We start from the raw sequence: 19775 nt of genomic DNA on the forward strand, positions 1-19775 counted from the left end.
GCCTGCTGGACCTTGCTGGGGTTGTCCAGTTGCATTTTGGCTAGTACACAGCCCGGGTCAAGAGCTGCTCCAGGCCGCTTGACGTAATGGATACAGCCAGACTCTGCGGCTGTTAAGGTCATTACCATCTTCATCACCTACAAGGAAAACTAAAATCTCTCAGGACCTAGCTTTAGGGATTAATGACAACTACTGATAGTTCCCGTTTCTAATGTTTAAATCCACTTTTGCCATGGTTGGTTTTGACTTGTCTTATACCAAGAAATGATGAACAATTTATCTTCCTCATACCTGTGGATCCAGGTACTTACACTGTCTATCTATGATATCCAGACCAAAACCTAAGGATCATTCTCACTCCTTTTTCTCCCTTATCTACCATTCACAAGCCAGGTTGACTATATCTTCTAAACCTCTCTCAAAAATCTTCCTGTCTTGCCAACTCTTTGGTTTGACCCCTTATCATTTCTGGTCTAGAGCAGTTCAGAAATCTCCCAGCAGGGACTTCCCTGGTGGTCCAGGGGCTAGGACTCTGCGCTTCCCATACAGGGGGCCCAGGTTTGGGCCTAGCCACGGAAACAGATCCCACATGCCACAGCTAAGAGTGTGCTTGTTGCAACCAAGACCTGGTGCAGTCAAATAAATTTTTAAAAAATATTAAGAAGAAAAACCAACCTCCCCATAGACATCTTTACATGCTATGCACCTCCAATAAGGCCACTAGAAGCAATCATTCTAGAGCCTAAATCTTATTCCATCACTTTTCTGTGTCATATCCTTCAGTGACACCACCAGCCTTGAGTATGTTTTATAAGGTCCTTCGTGATCTCAAATCCTGACAACTCATTTGGCATCTCTGCTTGCCATTTCCAGTGAAACCTCAGTCTGCTCTCAAACGATGTCAGTATGGACTTGCAGTTCCCTCTCTACACCACACGCTCGTGCTTCTGTGCCTCTGTGCATGCTATGCCTTCACCTTTAAACAGCATTGCCTGGCCTTCCCCATCTGGTCTATCACTGTCTATCTTTCAATGCCAAGATCAAAGTCCCCTTTTTCAGGAATTCGCGTGCTGCCCATCCAGCCCCATATTGACTTGGAGCAGGTGGCCCTCTGCACTTTGTGCTCAGCCTTCTCAAAATTCATATTTCATGACAAGTCTGTTTCAAGGCCCCATTCCACCTATCATACTTTTTCTGTATAACCAGTACTCGGCATAATACCTAACACTCAATAAGTGCTGCTGCCTAGTATCTATTCTTTAGAACTAGAGGCTCCTCATCTATCCAAGGAAAAGTATGAGCTTTTAATGTTTTTAAAATCTTAAGGTTCAAGGAGTCCTTAAGATTCAGTCCTTAAAGTTCAGGGAGTCCTTAAGATTCAGGAGTCTTAAGACTCAGGGAGTCCTTAAGATTCAGTCCTTAAGGTTCAGGGAGTCCTTAAGTCCCTGGCAGTCCAGTGGTTAAGACTGCGTGTTTCCAATGCAAGGGGTGCAGGTTCAATCTCTGGTTGGGGAACTAAGATGTCACATGCCATATGGCACGGCCAAGCAAATATTTTTTTTTTTAATGAATAAAATGCTAAGGTTCCTAACCCCAATTAAACAGATACTCTTTCCCTTCTATTTTCTACTTCCTTGCTGTTACTCCTGAGTCCTAGTCCATCCCAGCCAACTCTTTCCCCACCTTCCCTCCCATGACCCGGAAGCCCAGTGACCACCGTGACCTCGATCTCAGCATAGCACTGGCCAGCAAACACATGGCCTCCATCCTCCACAATGTACTGGATTAACTTCCCAGCAGAGGGTGAGCGCAGCACTGAAGGGTCATTTTCCTTCTCAAACACGCAAGTTTTATTGCCAATTGTGATGCGATATCTAGGAGATAAGTGGGAATACCTAAGTTAATAAAGCATCTTAAGTTGTAAACAATAAAGGCAAAAATAACGTCAATCTTAAGAAAACCTGAAAACTTCATTGTACAGACACACACACAGACACACAGGACATTTACTGCATCTTTGTTTACAATGCCAAATAACCAAAATTCCCTTCAATAATGGTCATATTAATTATGGTACATCCATATAATGGAAGAGTATCTGACCATTAAAAAGAACAGGAATCTCCATTGAGCAGGAAGAAAAAAAAAACATGAAGGTGCTGATGATGTAATAGCTAAGATGTTTCAAACTCTTACTAAGTTCCAAGCAATGGTCTACACACTTTCCATGTATTAATTCATTTAATTATCACAACAACACAATGTTTAGTGCTGAATAGTGTACAATATGTTAAAGGAAAAAATAAGGTGCAGAACTAGGGGTTACTTTTATTTGTGAATATGTTTAAAAGAAAAACATAGTATGTACATATATATAACTTATATGTGCATATAAAATTTCAGTAAAGACATATAAGAAACTGTTAACAGGAGTAGCCTATAAAAAGGGGAATTTATTTTTCATTGTCTGTCCACACTAGAGTGGTAGAGATACATTGTTTTTAATTTTAAAGACTTCTGATAGTCTTAAAATTTTTATTAGGTACATGTACTATTAAAAAAAAAAAATTAGAATAGACTTCCCAAAAAGACCTTGAAAACCCCAAGAGTTAAACACACCTACTGAGAAAAAAGGTTGGTACAATGACCAGCAAACAGAGCCCAAAGAGCCACTCACCTATCCACCTCCTCCTTCATGTATGTGGTGTAACTGCTGCCGTCATAGGACAAGAGCAGTCCACCGTCGCTTAGTCGATGCACGTCAACTTCCACACACGAGCCGTTCATGATCACCACGTAGGAGTTTGGGGACTGTCGAGTCACCTGTTAAGAAATGAGAAACCAAAGAGACAAATCAGTGTGTTCTTTCCAGTGAGAGTGCCAGACAAAATTTCAGTATCTCAGAGAGGTGAGCAAGCTCCATCAGATGGGACTTCCCTGGTAGTCCAGTGGCTGAGACTCCAAGCTCCCAATGAGAGAGGCCCAGGCTCAATCCCTGATCAGGGAATTAGATCCCATATGCCACAACTAAGAGTTTCCATGACTCAATTAAAGATCCTGCAAGCTCCAACTAAAACCCAATGCAGCCAAATAAAATAAATAAATAAAAATAGCTAAAGGAAGCTCTGTTGGAGAGGACAGAAATTCGTGGCACTGGTGTCTGAGCACAAGTGCTTGGGCACGGTTCAGCCCTGCTGCAAGCGAACAGGAGGACCTGCTCTGATGGTTCTCTGTCTCTTTCATCTCTTGGTTGCACATGTGAAGTTGAACAACAGCAAAAATATTTTCAGAGACTCATCAAATACTGCTTTGACACAGGCTACTGACACTAATAATGACTGTAATTTTACTAGGGCCCAGCCCTGCAATAAACCACAATTTCCCTCCACCACCTGACCTAAAGGAAGCACGCTGACAAAGACAGAGGCAAAAAAGATGGCACAGACCGTATGAGGTTCAGCATACCTTCAGTACATACTTCTCTCCCTCATAGATAAGTTCAACATCTACTGTGTTCAGAAGTGTATGAGCAGAGAGGACTTGACCCCTGAAAAACAGCAACATGAGAACTACTTCTAGAAAGTTCTAACAGGTTACAAGGGACTCTCTAAGGTGATTGGCTATAGCATTTCCTGGAATACCAAGACTGAAAACAACCCAAAGGACCATCGGTAAGGGACAGAGACATAAGTTTTTAAAAAGCCACATAAATGAATATTATGTAGCCATTAAAAAGGTGAAGTCTTTTATGCACTAATATGAAACTCTCTCTAAAACACACTGTTAAATTAAAACAGCAATTGAAATTATACAGGATAGTTTCAAACTATGCTATCACTTCTGATTTGAAAAAAAATGGAGGTAGGAAGGAACAAATATTACGTATATATGCTTATATGTATCTACCATATATCTGAAAGATAACAGAAAATAAAAACAGAAACATAGGGAAGAAAACTAGGTGGCCAGGAAACAGAGGTAAGGAGGAGACTCATTGCTATATATCTTTTAGCGCCTATTGACTTTTGAACCATGTGAATATATTACCTGTTCACACTGAGCGTCAGTGCAACATAGTGAGAGATCTTCGTGGTAAGACTTGAATAAATGAAATCTCAGTGGAATTAAAATGCCTGTGATAAAGTGCTTTAAACGATTAGCCTTGTGGACAATTCCTCTAGGGACTCGGAGGCAGAGCTTAGTTTCCAGAATCAGTGCTGGAAACAAGTTTAGCCACACAGAGTCTGATCCTATACTTCAAAGACTCGTGAGGTCACCATGAATATCAGCATCGATTATTAATTCGTACAAGGTGCTGCAGGTAATATATGAAGTATTCAGGGTGCCTTACTAGAGAGAAACACCAGATTTTTATCACCAGGGCTGGGAGAGATTGGATGCTTGTACCGTACAGAAAGATTCCAGTTTTTACAAAGCAACCAATTCTAACCATGGGATAAACCAATTTCTAGAATCTACACTTAGAGCTCCCAAACCATCTGTCATCAGCTCCTGCATCCCTTCTCCTCCTTGCCCCCATGGTCAGTGAGCAAGCGGCACTCAGAAGCTGCTAGTGACAGAGAGAAGAATGAAAGGGTCTCTGAGCGTCAGTCCCGTCCTCAGGACCGCGGGTTGGCCCGCACGGAACACGGAATGCCAAGCCTACCTCTCTAAGGAGTGAAGGAAGTTGGAGATGCTATTCCGCAGGCTCACGTCTGCCACGTGGAGAGCCCCACAGACAACTCCCAGCATGGTGTCAGGTCGCTCCGCCTGAAAGGGACGAAAAGAGGGCAAATCAAAAGTGGAGTCAGTCACTTGGCACCATGGCCCCTCAATTTAAATCAGGCTCAAATGTGCTTGAAGAATCAGCGACCACTGAGAATCTCCATCCTCGTTATCCAACTGGTTTTTGAGACAAAAACACATTTTTAGAATTTGAATAGAGATGAAAAACACCTTTCCCCTCACCCTCCTAAGGTTTTCACTGAGCCAATCGGAGAGTAGCTCAAAAACAAGCTTCTGTCACAAATAAATTCCAAAAAAAGTACAAAGATTTGGCTACTGATAATCTCAAAGAAAAATGGTGTGTAAACTACCTCCAGGTAATATGCATGAATCCAACAATTCTATATGAAATTTTGAGTAATTTATATGAGCCCAGCAGTTCAGGAACAAAGGGTAACTTCTGTTGATTAAAATGAAGCCCTCTCATCAGTACTTGGTAGACAGCTAGAACTCAACCACATTTAATATTAAGTGAAGAAAGAAAGTATTTCAATCTCTGCACGCCTCTCTTCAACTATATCCTTGGAAGTAATACTATAAAATAACCTATACAATGACCGTGTAACAAGGCACAAGAACGCTTACTTACAGTGCTAAACTCACACTGACTCCTAGACTTTTACACACAGACCTAGAACCATTTGTATTAGAATTAAATAAATTTTATCTAATGGCATGGACTGATCTCATCACAAGCCTATTAAAACCCAATCCCAGAAGCTGTAAGCGGAGAAATGCCCACCTGTACTTTTTCTGCTATCAGTCTGTCCAGCCAGCCCGTGTCAATCCTATTCAACTGGAAGCTTTCCGTCTCCAGCAGTTTGATCAGGTACTCGACTGTGGTCCGGAAGTCGCCCCGGATGGACAGCTCCTTCAAAGCCACCACCATGTTTCTAGGAGAAGGACAGAAGCAGGTCTCTTTCAGCGACAAGTGTCCTACTGTTTTCCAACTGTTTTCAAGAACTATTTCATCCCTTTGGAGTCTTAGGAGGAAGGGGAAAGAAACAGACAGTGCCAAGAACAAATAAGGGTGCAAGATACACATGTGCTCGTTCCAGACAGAATTTTCAAGAACTCAGCAAACTTGTGAGTCTGACTAATCCGACCAGCTGAGCATCGCAGATCATAGACACTTCGTTACACATTAACAGAGAACAAATCATGTGCAAACCACTCTTCGTTTTCACTGTTTCCATCATTCCATTCATTGATTGCTGGTTAACTAGCATTAGGGCATAATTCTTCCCTTCTTAAACCCTTTTTATTTTATCTAAGTAAAATTTACATATAATAAAATATACTTATTTTAAGTATACTGTCCAATGAATTTTTACAAATACTAAGACCTTAACTTGAATGTTTCCAAACAATGAAGTTAGGTTAGGGTTAGGGTTAGAGAAAGTTGGGGATCAGCCTGACACTACATGTGAGAGTGTTTCTTTTTAAAAAAATGTGTTTTAGCCAACTATAGAATGAGTTGCTCATTACTTTGCTTACTTCCCAATTAAGTGTTAACCACATTTTAACAAGATTTCAATACTGTGAGCTTTTTCCCAGTATAACTTTGACATTTATTATGCATCTCACAGATTCAAGACACATACTAAGCTCTTAAGGGAGAGAAAATGTGGAGATAGTAATCCCTTTAAACATTTATGGCAGAATATCATAAATACCAGTAGAGAAATAAAAGCAAAGCACCAAGGGGTTCTAAGCAGGGAGAAAACCTGCCTCCCTTTGGTTTCACAAAGAATGTAAGATCTGACATAGAAAACAAACTTATGGTTACCAAAGGGGAAAGGGAGCGGGGAGGGGTAAATTAGGGGCGTGAGATTAATAGATACAAACTACTATACCTAAAATAGATAAGCAATATTGATCTATTGCATAGCACAGGGAATTACAGTCAATATCTTATAATTACCTATAATGGAAAATAATCTGAAATAATATATGTTAAAAAACCAAATCACTTTGCTGTACACCTGAAACTAAGACAACACTGTAAATCAACTACTCAATTAAGGAAAAAAAAGGATATGGGATCTGAAATGGAATAAAAATAAAGCTAAGATTACGACTGTGACAGAAATATTCTTCCAGGTGGTCCAGGAGTTCTCAGCCAAGAATATTCCTCCGTTTCCTACCTCCATCCTCCTCTCTATGCCCTCTCTTGGTCTGGCTGATTCCTCTACACATTTCAGATATGATTCTAGATGTCCCTTCCTTTTAGGAAACCTTCCCAGACCCATTCTGGATGGAGTTAGCTGACTCAGCTCTACGCTCCTGTAACACCTTCATGTAATCTCGCTATCAGAGACAGCACCTCCTATGTTCTGTTCAACGGCTTCCTTGCCTCTCTTACCCTGGATCATCAAGTTCCATGATGGCACAGACCCTATGGTGGTCCTCATTATATTGCAAGAAGCATTAAGATATTCAGTAAGTATTTGCTGAAAGGAGTAAATGAAAGAATGGAGAGAGGGAACAGCAGAAACAAAGGGGAAAAGGAAATAAAGAGGCGTTGTGCACAGGGAATGTTACAACTGAAGCAGACAGTGATGAGGACAAGGATGAGGGGCCAGTCCACTCGTCCAACCCTGACGGAGCACTCACTGCATTCAGGGGACACCGCAGCAGCGAGACACACACAGTTCTGTTCTCGTGGTATTTAGATTACAGTCATGGAAAATAATAAGGGAAACATGGGCTGGGACTAGTCTAGAGAAGAGTAGTGAACACCAAGCTGAAGAATATAAGCCTAATGTCATGCAGAAAGAAGAAACAAACTCTGAGCTGAAGAATGAACTCCGGCATGGTGTCAAGAAGCAAGCTTCAGGATTCCCCGGCTGGTTCAGTGAGTAAGAATCCACCTTGCAATGCAAGGGCCATGGGTTTGATCGCTGGCTGGGGAATTAAGATCCCACATGCTGCAGGGCACCTCAGCCCATGTGCTCCGGAGCCCGCGTGCCACACTAGAGAGTCCTGCGCCACAATAAAGACCCCAAGTGCCACAACTAAGACCCGACGAAGCCAAATAAATAAATGAAATATTTAAAAAGAGAAAGCAAGCTTATTGCAGAGACCATAATTTTCATATGCTCAGCGTTAGCCTGGTAGCTTTACACTGCAGATGAATGTCCAGAGCAGGTTGGGAAGTAAGGAGCAAGACTTTTGGAGCAAGTCATATGACGTGTCCTGGAGGGAAGGCTTGGTGGCCTGCCAATCAAGACTGGAAACCTAAATATCAAGAGTGGCCACCCTGGGGATGTAAACAAATGAGGCAGGCTGGACGGGGGACTGCATGAACTAGAGAGTTCGTGTTTCCTCTAAAAGAAGCAGTCACACAAAGCTTCGGTTAACTTTGGCCAAGTGGAATATAAAACCAATGTTATTGTCACCCCATTTTTTTCAAGAGACAGCAGAAATGCATGTATTTATTTCAATCTCCCACTTTTTAAACAATACTCTATAAGCCAATCAAAGCACATCAGTGGCTGTGACTAGCCAGACAACCACCAGTTTGCAAGCTCTAGTTTCTTTATAACACTGGGTTTATATTCTAGTTTATTCATAACATTAGGTTTATAGTCTTCACTTTGGCAAAGCAGGATACAAAAGGCAGATGGTTTTTCTGGGAGCACTGCTTTGTAGAGCACAAAATACAGAAAAAAAAACCCCTGAGATTTCCCAACTTCTGAAAACATTATTAATAAGTGTTTACTGATTACATAATCTAGGTGTACAGGTTAAAAGTCAAAGGAATAGTATTAAATCCTTGGTGAAAGTCAATCGACAGTTAAAAAATATAAAACAGGCAAATCAATTTTGGATAGATATTCTAAAATATCTAACCTGTCAAAATCACCTCTTAGGGCCCTACTTTTCAGGCAAGTAAAACTTAATATTAAATTAAATATTAAATGTTTATGCTAATAGAATATTAACTAATACCTATGATATACTAGTTACATTGTAAGTTGTGCGTATATTTCATAGCACATTGAGGTCCCTCATATACAGTGACATGGATAGTTCCCTTAAGCCCTTTTCATGTAATAAGCAGCTTAACTTTATTATTTTAAATGACTACAGGACATTTATAGCTATACCTTTATTTTGATGACAAATAATGGATCTTATCCATGATATAAGATACCAAGATCTTAGTCAAAAAATCTACTTCTGCTCCAAATAACAATACTATTTCTATAGAAAAATATGACATCTTTAATCAATTTTATACATTGATCAAAAACACATGAAAACAAAAAATCACTTGAAAAGGCTCAGAGTAACAGACAGAAAAACACCTGCCGAACACTGCATAAACTTAATACAACATGAATGCAACTACAACTGAAGATGTATTTCTTCAAGCAGGTTATCCGTATGAGTACTTCTAGAGCAATACATGACTCCCTTTCCCATGCTAACAATTCACTGAAGATTACCACAGTTTATTTCTTGAAATGCAACCACATGCGATTATACTCACGAAATTGCTTCCTCTCGGTTTTCTCCCCAGGAAAAGCAGTGACCAAACTGAGAATCAGCAAATTCATGAAGCCCTCCTGCAGCAGCAACACTGAAATAACCCCAAACGTTCTTATTGCTGCGAAAATTCAGCTCTTGAACTGTTCCTGAGCTGGGCTTAAACCCCTGTCAGGGAGTGAAGAATATGAGATGATATTATACTTACAAGAAAGAGAACATTCATATACTCACTGGGCAGGTTCTATGTAATCACCTACACACAGGAAAGTGGAAATGACACACAAAAGTCATTAAGGTTTGCGGGCCAACGTCCAGTGCTACAGGCCCACTGAGGACTCGACGGCGACTGAGATAGAACTGAATGACCAGTGCAACAGTGATAACTTACGTGTCTGCTCCGATGAAGCCTCTAATTTCCCTCGCCAGGGGAGGTCCCAAGATACTTCAGATATGCCCTCAGATAGCATCTTAATACTAAAGTTCACAGTGGGGGGAAAAAAAAAGTGTAAACCTTTTAAGTGACGGGTTACCTCATCTGGATTTTCACTAGTGATACGAGCAGCAATAACATGGCCCCTTGGGCAAGGAACGTGAGCCGAATTTTCAAAATCAATGGGAGCATCGCCCCAGGGAGAGACCCCGTACATCATACGGATATCCTTGATTCTGTACAGAGGGATCCCCATGGCAATCTGAAAGGTAATAAAACACACGTCACTCATCTTTCACAGTTACTTCCCTTAAAACGCAGAGGCTATCAGATGACGGAAAAGACTTTTCACTTCAGTAGCCACCACCTAAAACACTTTGTTTTTATAGTCTACATTCTACATCATTGAATAGGCAACTCTAAATTACTTGAAACAAAACTCGCAGAAGGTGTTAATTACTTCCGACTTCTTAAAAAGTCCCCAAATCCCTAATGGAATAGACATGAGCTTCCCTCTAATCGTCATTTCTCCATCACCCTTATTTGTCAAGTGTCTTTCAAAACTATGACATTTTTAATAAGAATGAAAATATCCAAGGGAAGAGTCAATGTCAGTGGCTCTCCAAGAAGTCCAGACAGCTAAAAAGTCCTAACTATGTCATAACTGGAGAAGGCGATGGCACCCCACTCCAGTACTCTTGCCTGGAAAATCCCATGGACAGAGGAGCCGGGTGGGCTACAGTCCATGGGGTCTCGAAGAGTCGGCCACGACTGGGCGACTTCCCTTTCACTTTTCACTTTCATGCATTGGAGAAGGAAATGGTAACCCACTCCAGTGTTCTTGCCTGGAGAATCCCAGGGATGGGAGAGCCTGGTGGGCTGCCGTCTATGGGGTCACACAGAGTTGGACATGACTGAAGCAACTTAGCAGCAGCAGCAGCAGCATGTCATAATTACCTCCAAATTATCCCCACAAATCAATGGAAAGAGTAGATTTATATACATAAATCTTCATTTACTGGGTTCCTTAATAGGGACCATGGGGGACCAAAAGGGGTTCCCATTGTGGATAAAGAATACGTATTTACAAATCAAATCAAACTTCATCATTAGCTATTACTGCTTCCCATAGAATCTGTTTCCTGGGCAGAATGGAGAAAATAATATTAACAGTGGTACTTTAAACATTATAAAAATAAATGTGTGCTGCCACATTCCTGCCAGGAAAAACCTCAGCCACCACTCTGAAGTGGAATTACTTCAATTTGTAGCACTAGGAAAAAGAAGCTGCTGTTTAGTCACTAGGCCATATCCAACTCTTTCGTGACACTATGGACTGTAGCCCACCAGACTCCTCTGCCCCATGGGATTTCCCAGGCAAGAATACTGGAGTGGGCTGCCGTTTCCTTCTCCAGGGGGTATTCCCGAACCAGAGATCAAACCCACATCTCCTGCATTGACAGGCGGATTCTTTACCACTGAGCCACCAGGGAAGCTCAAAAAATGACCCAACGGACTGTAGCCCTCCAGGCTCCTCTGCCCCATGGGATTTTCTAGGCAAGAATACTGGAATGGGTTGCCATTTCCTTCTCCAGGGAGGAAAAAGGAATAGAGGACAATTAAAAAGTAAGGTTTCCCAGAACTGAAACAGCTGAATATAGCATATTATTTGTAAAGGGTCTTGCAAAAATATGACATTTTATATCAGATGTGTCAGGCTAAAAAGTAATACTCCAGAACTGTTCCATATCAGGGAAACCCATCCACACATCCCAAGCCATCCAGCGCAAAGAGAGGAGCATCACACAAGACTTGGATAGGCGGCACTTTTCTCTTAACACAGGCTGGTTGAGCCAGTTTGGCGGGCATCCCTCATTCCAAACTTCTCTAGGCAACCCTCTGAGCCGAGAGCAGGGTGACTCACCTGGAGCTGCGCGGCAGGGAGGTTGACATCGGCCACCATCTCTGTACAGGGGTGCTCCACCTGTAGCCGAGGGTTCAGTTCCAGAAAGTAGAAGCTGCCATCCTGGCTGTAGAGGTATTCCACAGTCCCCGCACTCACGTAACCAACCATCCTGGCAAGCTTCACCGCACACTCAAAGGAGAAAGAGAAGCCCGTCTAAGCACCTCACCTGATCCAGCGGACGGCCCACTGCTCGTCTGAAGCTTCTCCCTCTCAAAGAGCCAGTGTTTATAAGAACCACCAAAGGCTCGTGGCCAGATGAGAGTAAATTTCACCCTCTTTGATTATTACACAAGATTCCTACACATGGATGACAAACTCAGTTCAAAGCTAAGTGAAAACAGTATTTTCCACTTGGGCTCACAGGTAATCCCACCTTCTGCAGGTGAGATAAAGCACCATGGCAGAGTCTCCACTGTATTTCCAGTATTTGCAGTATTCTTTCTAGAAACATGAGTGTCTAGCTAGAGACTAGATTTTCCACTCTGACAGCAAGTGACTAAGTTTTAATGAATGCAACGTCAGAATGGGTAAGTGAAGGGTAATCCCTGATTCATGTTTTGAAAAGGAACTGCTTACCCTCTATTCTCAGCTTTTTCCTTTCTACGGACTGGAATGTGGTCACAACAGCACGAGCCTGTTTCATCATGCAGCTGAGAACATACTAAGCGTGACAAAACCAAACGGAAAGAGCTCGAATCCCAAAATGGTCTCGTGGAGCAGAACGGTCCTAATCACTTCAGGTTATAAATGAAAGGAAAAATAAATTTCTAACCTATTGTGTGGTTGTATTTTTTAGATTTCGTTACTACAATAGCTTAACCTGTACCCTAATCAATACAGAAACTACTAAATTCAGGAAGGATGTTGCTATTTAAAAAAACTGAAGTATATGATACTGAGTTAAAAATAGGGTAGTAGCTCTCAAGGAAACAGATACTGCAAACTGGAAAATTGGTGACCTCCTTGTGAGGCCTAAGAAAACATTTGGAGGGACTTCCCTGGCGGTACAGTGGTGAAGACTCCACGTGTCTACTGCAGAGGGCATGAGTTTGATCCCTGGTTGGGGAACTAAGATACCGCAAAGCCACACAGCGAGGCAAACACACATACATTTGGTAAACTGTCTCCTAAAGTAACTTGGAATGCAAACAAAATATCAACTAAGCCCTAGGAAAGATGGCTAGAAAAAGTCAGAATGTGAAAAAAACAAAAGACTTTGTACCCCTAAACCAAAGATGATAATTTTGCCTTGAAACAACCCACTGTCAAAGATGAGATCAAGGGCGGCTGCTGTAGTTTCAGCTGGCCTCGAGGTAGTCTTACTGAATGGAGGAGAGAAAAAGGGCTGAACGCAGAAGGTAGTAAATAAAGAGGAAAACATTATTATGTCCAGAGAAACCTTGGGTATGATTACTCTTACCTGAAGCTGACTAGAAGCAAAGAATCCAGCAACTTACTCAGTTTTGAATGAATCATATTGCTAAACATAACAAAAACCTGGCTTTCCAAACCCATGACTGATAATCTCAGTAATCTTTGTGGCCCCAATCCTGCACTGATAGGAGGTGAGCTGGGAAAGTTCCTCTAAAGAAGGCATGATCACCAAAGCTCAACCACAAGAGAGGTGAATAAGGAAGAACATCCTAGAGAATAAGGCCTTAAAGACGGGCAAAGAATTTACTTTCAGAGAGCAGGACCAAGGGGAGTCAGAGGGCTCACTGAGGAATTACTCCACCGCATGACAGGAAATTACCACAATCCCTGCCTACAAGAAAGTGATAACTGCTGTGGACTGTGATTATTGTCTGTTTTTCATTCTATTTTTTTCTAAATGGGAGTCATCCTGTTCCTACTCCGCACTGTATATGGCGAAAGGAGGTGTCACAAGGCAACTTGTGATTACTGCTCCGTAAAAAGCTACATGCAGATATAACAGAGGACTGCACACCATCCAGAGAGCCTCGACTTTGGGTTGAACATAGTCAACTGGATGAGACCTTGGGCTGTCTTCTGTGGGGAAAGGCTAAGTAAGTTCTAAGAGTAAGAAAAAGGGTGTGAAAGGATAATGGGTAGCCAGAGGAGCAGACTGAGATACAGAGCGTGAAACGCCCTCCAGTAACTTTGCTTTGCGTCATCCATTTAGCAATACAATCTCCTGAATTTCAGCTGAGCATAAGGCTGCTCAACTATAATTACAACTCCTAACAGCCAATGCAGCCAGGTGTGATTATGCAACTGAATTTTGTCCAGTGAAAAGTGAGCACAAGTAAGATGTGTGACTTCTGGATCTCACTTAATTAATTTATTTTAATTGGAGGATAATTACAACACTGTGATGGTTTTTGCCATACATCAGCATGAATCAGCCACAGGTATACAAGCTTGTCTTCCAAGTCCTCTCTTCCCCTCACCAACACGCTACAAAGTAAACAAGCTCTTGTAGGTCAGCTTTAATAATGAAGATGATGACACCTTAAGACAAGGGTTGGTAAACTTTCAGTAAAAGCCAGATAATTATTATGTTCACAGTCTTTTGAACTCTGTGGGAGAGGGAGAGGGTGGGATAATTTGGGAGAATGGCATTGAAACATATATAATATCATATGTGAAACGAATCGCCAGTCCAGTTTTGATGCAGGATACAGGATGCTTAGGGCTGGTGCACTGCGATGACCCAAAGGGATGGTACAGGGAGAGAGGAGGGAGGGGGGTTCAGGATGGGGAACACGTGTACACCCGTGGCGGATTCATGTTGAGGAATGGCAAAACCAATACAATATTGTAAAGTAATTAGCCTCTAATTAAAATAAATTTAAATTAAAAAAATAATTATTATGTTCAGCTTTGTGGGCCATATAGTGTCTATCAAAACGACTCAATTTTGTCACTGCAGAGATAAAACAGCCATAGATAATAGATAAATAAATTAGCAAGCTGTGTTACAATAAAATTTTGTTGACAAAACAGGTGACAGGCTGGATTTGGCCTGCTAGCTGTAGTTTGCTGTTCTCTTCTAGGAAATGGCCTTCCCTGGTGGCTCAGTCAGTAAAGAAAACACCTGCAATGCAGGAGACCTGGGTTTCATTCCTGGGTTGGAAAGATATCCAGGAGAAGGAAATTGCAACCCGCTCCAGTATTCTTATCTGGGAAATCCTCTGGACAGAGGAGCCTGGCAAGCTACAGTCCATCCACAGAGTTGCAAGAGTTGGACACAATTGAGTGAATAAACCACCAAATGGCAAAGCAATAAACTAGGGTCCTTGGGACTCGCTCATCTCTGAACTATGATGAAAGAGAGAAACAGAATTTACACTTACTTAAAAAGGCAGAGGCCCCAGAGATCAAATTGTCAATATCCACTGGATCATCGAAAAAGCAAGAGAGTTCCAGAAAAACATCTATTTCTGCTTCATTGACTACACCAAAGCCTTTGACTGTGTGGATCACAATATACTGTGGAAAATTCTTCAAGAGATGGGAATACTAGACCACCTGACCTGCCTCTTGGGAAACCTGTATCCAGGTTAGGAAGCAACAGTTAGAACTGGACATGGAACAATAGACTGGTCCCAAATAGGAAAAGGAGTACATCAAGGCTGTATATTGTCACCCTGCTTATTTAACGTCTATGCAGAGTACGTCATGAGAAACGCTGGGCTGGAAGAAGCACAAGCTGGAATCAAGAATGCCAGGAGAGATATCAATAACCTAAGATATGCAGATGACACCACCGTTATGGCAGAAACTGAAGACGAACCAAAGAGCCTCTTGATGAAAGTGAAAGAGGAGAGTGAAAAACTTGGCTTTAGGCTCAACATTTGCAAGACTAAGATCATGGCATCCGGTCCCATCATTTCATGGGAAATAGATGGGGAAACAGTGGAAACAGTGTCAGACTTTATTTTTATGGGCTCCAAAATCACTGCAGATGGTGACTGCAGCCATGAAATTAAAAGACGCTTACTCTTTGGAAGGAAAGTTATGACCAACCTAGACAGCATATTAAAAGGCAGAGACATTACTTTGTCAACAAAGATCCTTCTAATCAGGCTATGGTTTTTCTAGTAGTCATGTATGGATTTGAGAGTTGGACTATAAAGAAAGCTGAGTGCCAAAGAATTGATGCTTTTGAACTGTGGTGCTGGAGAAGACTCTTGAGAGTCCTTGGACTGCAAGGAGATCCAACCAGTCCATCCTAAAGGAGATCAGTCTTGGGTGTTCATTGGAAGGACTGAGGTTGAAGCTGAACCTCCAATACTTTGGCCACCTGATGCGAAGAGCTGACTCATTTGAAAAGACCCTGATGCTGGGAAAGATTGAAGGCAGGAGGAGAAGGGGACAACAGAGGATGAGATGGTTGGATGGTATCACCGACTCAATGGACATGAGTTTGGGTAAACTCTGGGAGTTGGTGACGAACAGGGAGGCCTGGCGTGCTGTGGTTCATGGGGTCGCAAAGAGTCGGACACGACTGAGCAACGGAACTGAAATGTGTATTTTGCAGTTTTATATTTGTTTTTTATCTTTGGCCGCACTGAATGGCTTGCAGGATCTCTGTTCACCAACCAGGGACTGAACCTGGCCACAGCAGTGAAGGCCCAGGATCCTAACCACTAAGGCACCAGGGAACTCCCTAAACCACTGTATTTTGGAGGTCACTTTACTACAGTAGTTAAAGAATAAATCTCAATACACACACAAACACACACACGTAGAAGTGAAATGTAAAAACAAAGACAACCATATATTTAGCTTCTTGGGAATCCAGGGGGAAAAAAAAGAGATGGAAAACATATCTCCAATAAGATGAAGATTGAGTTCCAAAAAAGACCATGTTCAGATTTCTAAACTACAGCTAATTCCAAGGGACCCTATAAAACTGCTGAGAGATCCTTTTTTTCATACAATAATACAGAATATGTAAACTTGAAAGCTACTTAGAGTACCTTTTAAGAGATAAAGGACTTGAAGAAATGCATCTGAAGACTGAGGGATAATCAATCTAGAAAATGGAACTTCCAGCTTAACCCCCAGCTTATCACGCACTTATTAAAGAACCAAACAATAAGATTAAAGATCCCCAAACATTTCTTTATCCCTTCTCAAAATAGTACACTGAAATTTTTTGTCAAAAGCATTAAGTAATTTAGAGTTTGTAGTGTTCACTGGCATCTCTACTAGAGGGAGAAAAGCAGAATTTTTATTTTTCCTCTAAAAAGAATACTTTTTAAAATGTACTTTTAATTGGATGACAATTGCTTTACAATATTGTGTCGGTTTCTGTCATACACCAACATGAATCAGCCATAGATATATCTATGTCCTCTCCCTCTTGAAGGGTAGAACTTATCAGTTATCCAGAATCATTGCCTGATACTCCACTATTCTCAGTTGGGCATATGAATTAAATGAGTAGTAGCTCTGTGCAAGAAAACAAAACTTAGAGCTTTTCACATAGATACCTGTTCCATATGTTCAAATACTGCTGGAGTAGCAATAGCGGCAGGAGCTTCTTCAATAATCTTCTGATGCCTGCGTTGCACAGAGCAATCACGACCGAACAGAGAGATAGCATTGCCATACTGATCTGCTAAGATCTGCACCTCCAGATGACGAGACTGTTTAGCTAGTCTCATGACAAAGATAGGAGATCCAGGAACTTCAGCTTGAACCTGTATCAGACAAGAAAATGGGACAAATTCTTAAGGGGTAAGTACTTTTCTATTTTGATAAGCTGTTTCCACTTCAATAGGCAAATAAATGCCTGGAAGTGTCAGGGACCATGTTAGAAATACAAAAAAAAAAAAAAAAAATATATATATATATATAGTTCATACCCTCATCTATTCTTAAGATACTGTATTCTGAATTATATCACTAATATTAACTGATGGATACATAAACACATGTTACAAGGGCAAAGAACAAAATATTATGAAAACACACACAAATTCCACAGAAGGGCAAAGTATTACCATTAATTCCAAACAGCCAAATGTACAATTTGCTCCAGACGTAAAACTTTCCTGGTTCACATTACATTATATACAGTATTGTTGTAGTCAAAGAACGTTCATCTTCAGTTTTGAAGCATATTGCCATTAGATACAGAATTCTATACTAGCAATTATTTTCTTTCGGCACTTTAAAGATACCCCAGTGTTTTCTGGTTTCTACTGAGATGAGAGCTAACAATCTTACTGTCACTCCTTTGAAAGTAATCTGTTTTTTCCATCTGCTTTAGGATTTTCTCTTTTTTCGGGGAGTGAGGTGGCAGATTTACTCCGATAAGCTTAGATGCGGTTTTCTCTGTACTTCTCCTTGCAGGGTTCATCTTGGTTTTGAGTCTTAGCTTGATATCTTTTCAAGAAATTTTGAGCCATTAGCTCACTAGTTCAGAAAGATTCTTAACCATTGTCTCTTCCCCAATGCCTCAGCAGATAAAGAAACCATCTGAAATGCAGAAGACATGGGTTTGACCCCTAGATCAGGAAGAGCCCCTGGAGGAAGAAATAACAACCTACTCCAGTATTCTTGCCTGAAGAATCCCATGGCTGGAGGAGCATGGTGGGTACAGCCCAAAGGGTCACAAAGACTTGGACATGATGACTGAGGACAATCACGATGCAACGATGCTTCAAACATCGCTTCTGCTCCATTTGCTCTCTCTTCTCCTCTGAGACTCAAAGTATGTAATGTTAGATGATTTCACTGTCTTCTATGTGCCAAATGTCTTATGCTCTGTTCTGTTACATAACAAGTCACCTCAAAACTCAGTGGCTTGCTTAGGACGCCAACCATTTTCTTTGCTTGTGATGCTGTGCTCATCTAGGCAATTCTGGTGGTGCCTGCAGTCACTCAATGTGCATATCATCATCTGGTGACTTGAGTGGGGCTGAATGGTCTCATTCAAATACCTGACGGTTTGTGTCAACTGTTGGCTGGTGGGTCTATGGAGCCTCAGTTGGAACACATCTCCATTGCATGTGACCTCTCACCCTCCAGTAGGCTAAACCAGGCCTTCTTCAATGCAGTGCTCTAAGAAGTGGGTGAAGACAGAGCTTCAAGGTTATACAAGCACTAGCCTCCAGAACTTACACAGTACCACTCTGGCCACATTCTAATGGTCTAAGCAAGCCACAAGGCCAGCTAAGATTCAGTTCAGTTCAGTTCAGTCGCTCAGTAGTGTCCGACTCTTTGCGACCCCATGGACTGCAGCACGCCAGGTTTCCCTGTCCACCACCAACTCCTGGAGCTTACTCAAACTCATGTCCACTGAGTCGGTGATGCCATCCAACCATCTCATCCTCTGTCATCCCCTTCTCCTCCTGCCTTCAAACTTTCCCAGCATTAGGGTCTTCTCAAATGAGTCAGTTCTTCACATTAGGTGGCCAAAGTATTGGAGTTTCAGCTTCAGCATCAGTTCTTCCAGTGAATATTCAGGGTTGATTTCCTTTAGGATTCAGTTCAGAATCTTTGGGTGGTGGATTCAGTTCAGCAGGCCTGGTTTAGCCTCCTAGAGGGTGAGAGGTCCCATGCAATAGAGATGAGCTGTTCCAGGTGAGGCTCCACAGACCCACCAGCCAACAGAATCTTTCCTTTAGGACTCTCAAGAGTCTTCTCCAACACCACAGTTCAAAAGCACCAATTCTTTGGCTCTCAGCTTTCTTTATATTCTAACTCTCACATCCATACATGACTACTGGAAAAACCATAGCTTGTATTAGACGGACCTTTGTTGGCAAAGTCATGTCTCTGCTTTTGGAGTGGGAAAAGAGATGCCATCTCTTAATGGGAGAAAAGCCAAAGTCACAAGGATGGGAAGAGTTATCGCAGCCATCTCTGCAAACAAACTACTATGGTCTGCCCTCTGGCCACAGTAATTCACATACCTCCCACATGCAAAAACAGACTCACCCCCTCCCAAGACCCCCAAAGTCATCCAATCATGGCATCAGGCCTGAGGTCCATTTCCCCATGAGTCACAAGTCATGTCCACAAGCAAAAGAGACTTCTTGGGTGCAGCTCCTCCTATTTTTTGCAACGATCTGGGAACTAAAAAGACAAATTATCTGTCCCCAACACTTTCAACATTTA

General features: G+C 41.8%; 1 protein-coding gene across 5 annotated transcripts in view; it reads right to left on the reverse strand.

Moving 5' to 3' along the window:
- ACACA (acetyl-CoA carboxylase alpha) overlaps window positions 1-19775 on the reverse strand; it is a 244316-nt gene that overhangs the window by 156957 nt on the left and 67584 nt on the right. For 4 of the 5 annotated variants that reach the window (XM_069602731.1, XM_069602732.1, XM_069602734.1 and 1 more), the window contains 10 exons: window positions 17141-17350; window positions 11637-11807; window positions 9813-9974; window positions 9284-9447; window positions 5528-5678; window positions 4667-4770; window positions 3466-3547; window positions 2678-2823; window positions 1724-1874; window positions 3-137 (listed from right to left, as the gene is read on the reverse strand). In XM_069602731.1, coding sequence (XP_069458832.1) covers window positions 3-137; window positions 1724-1874; window positions 2678-2823; window positions 3466-3547; window positions 4667-4770; window positions 5528-5678; window positions 9284-9447; window positions 9813-9974; window positions 11637-11807; window positions 17141-17350 — 1476 coding nt within the window. Of the gene's footprint in view, window positions 1-2; window positions 138-361; window positions 1875-2677; window positions 2824-3465; window positions 3548-4666; window positions 4771-5527; window positions 5679-9283; window positions 9448-9812; window positions 9975-11636; window positions 11808-17140; window positions 17351-19775 lie in introns of those variants that run through there. The other variant, XM_069602735.1, reaches the window with a different exon arrangement.

The sequence above is a fragment of the Ovis canadensis genome, chromosome 11 (genome assembly GCF_042477335.2).
Source record: "Ovis canadensis isolate MfBH-ARS-UI-01 breed Bighorn chromosome 11, ARS-UI_OviCan_v2, whole genome shotgun sequence".
NCBI classification, from domain to species: Eukaryota; Metazoa; Chordata; class Mammalia; order Artiodactyla; family Bovidae; genus Ovis; species Ovis canadensis.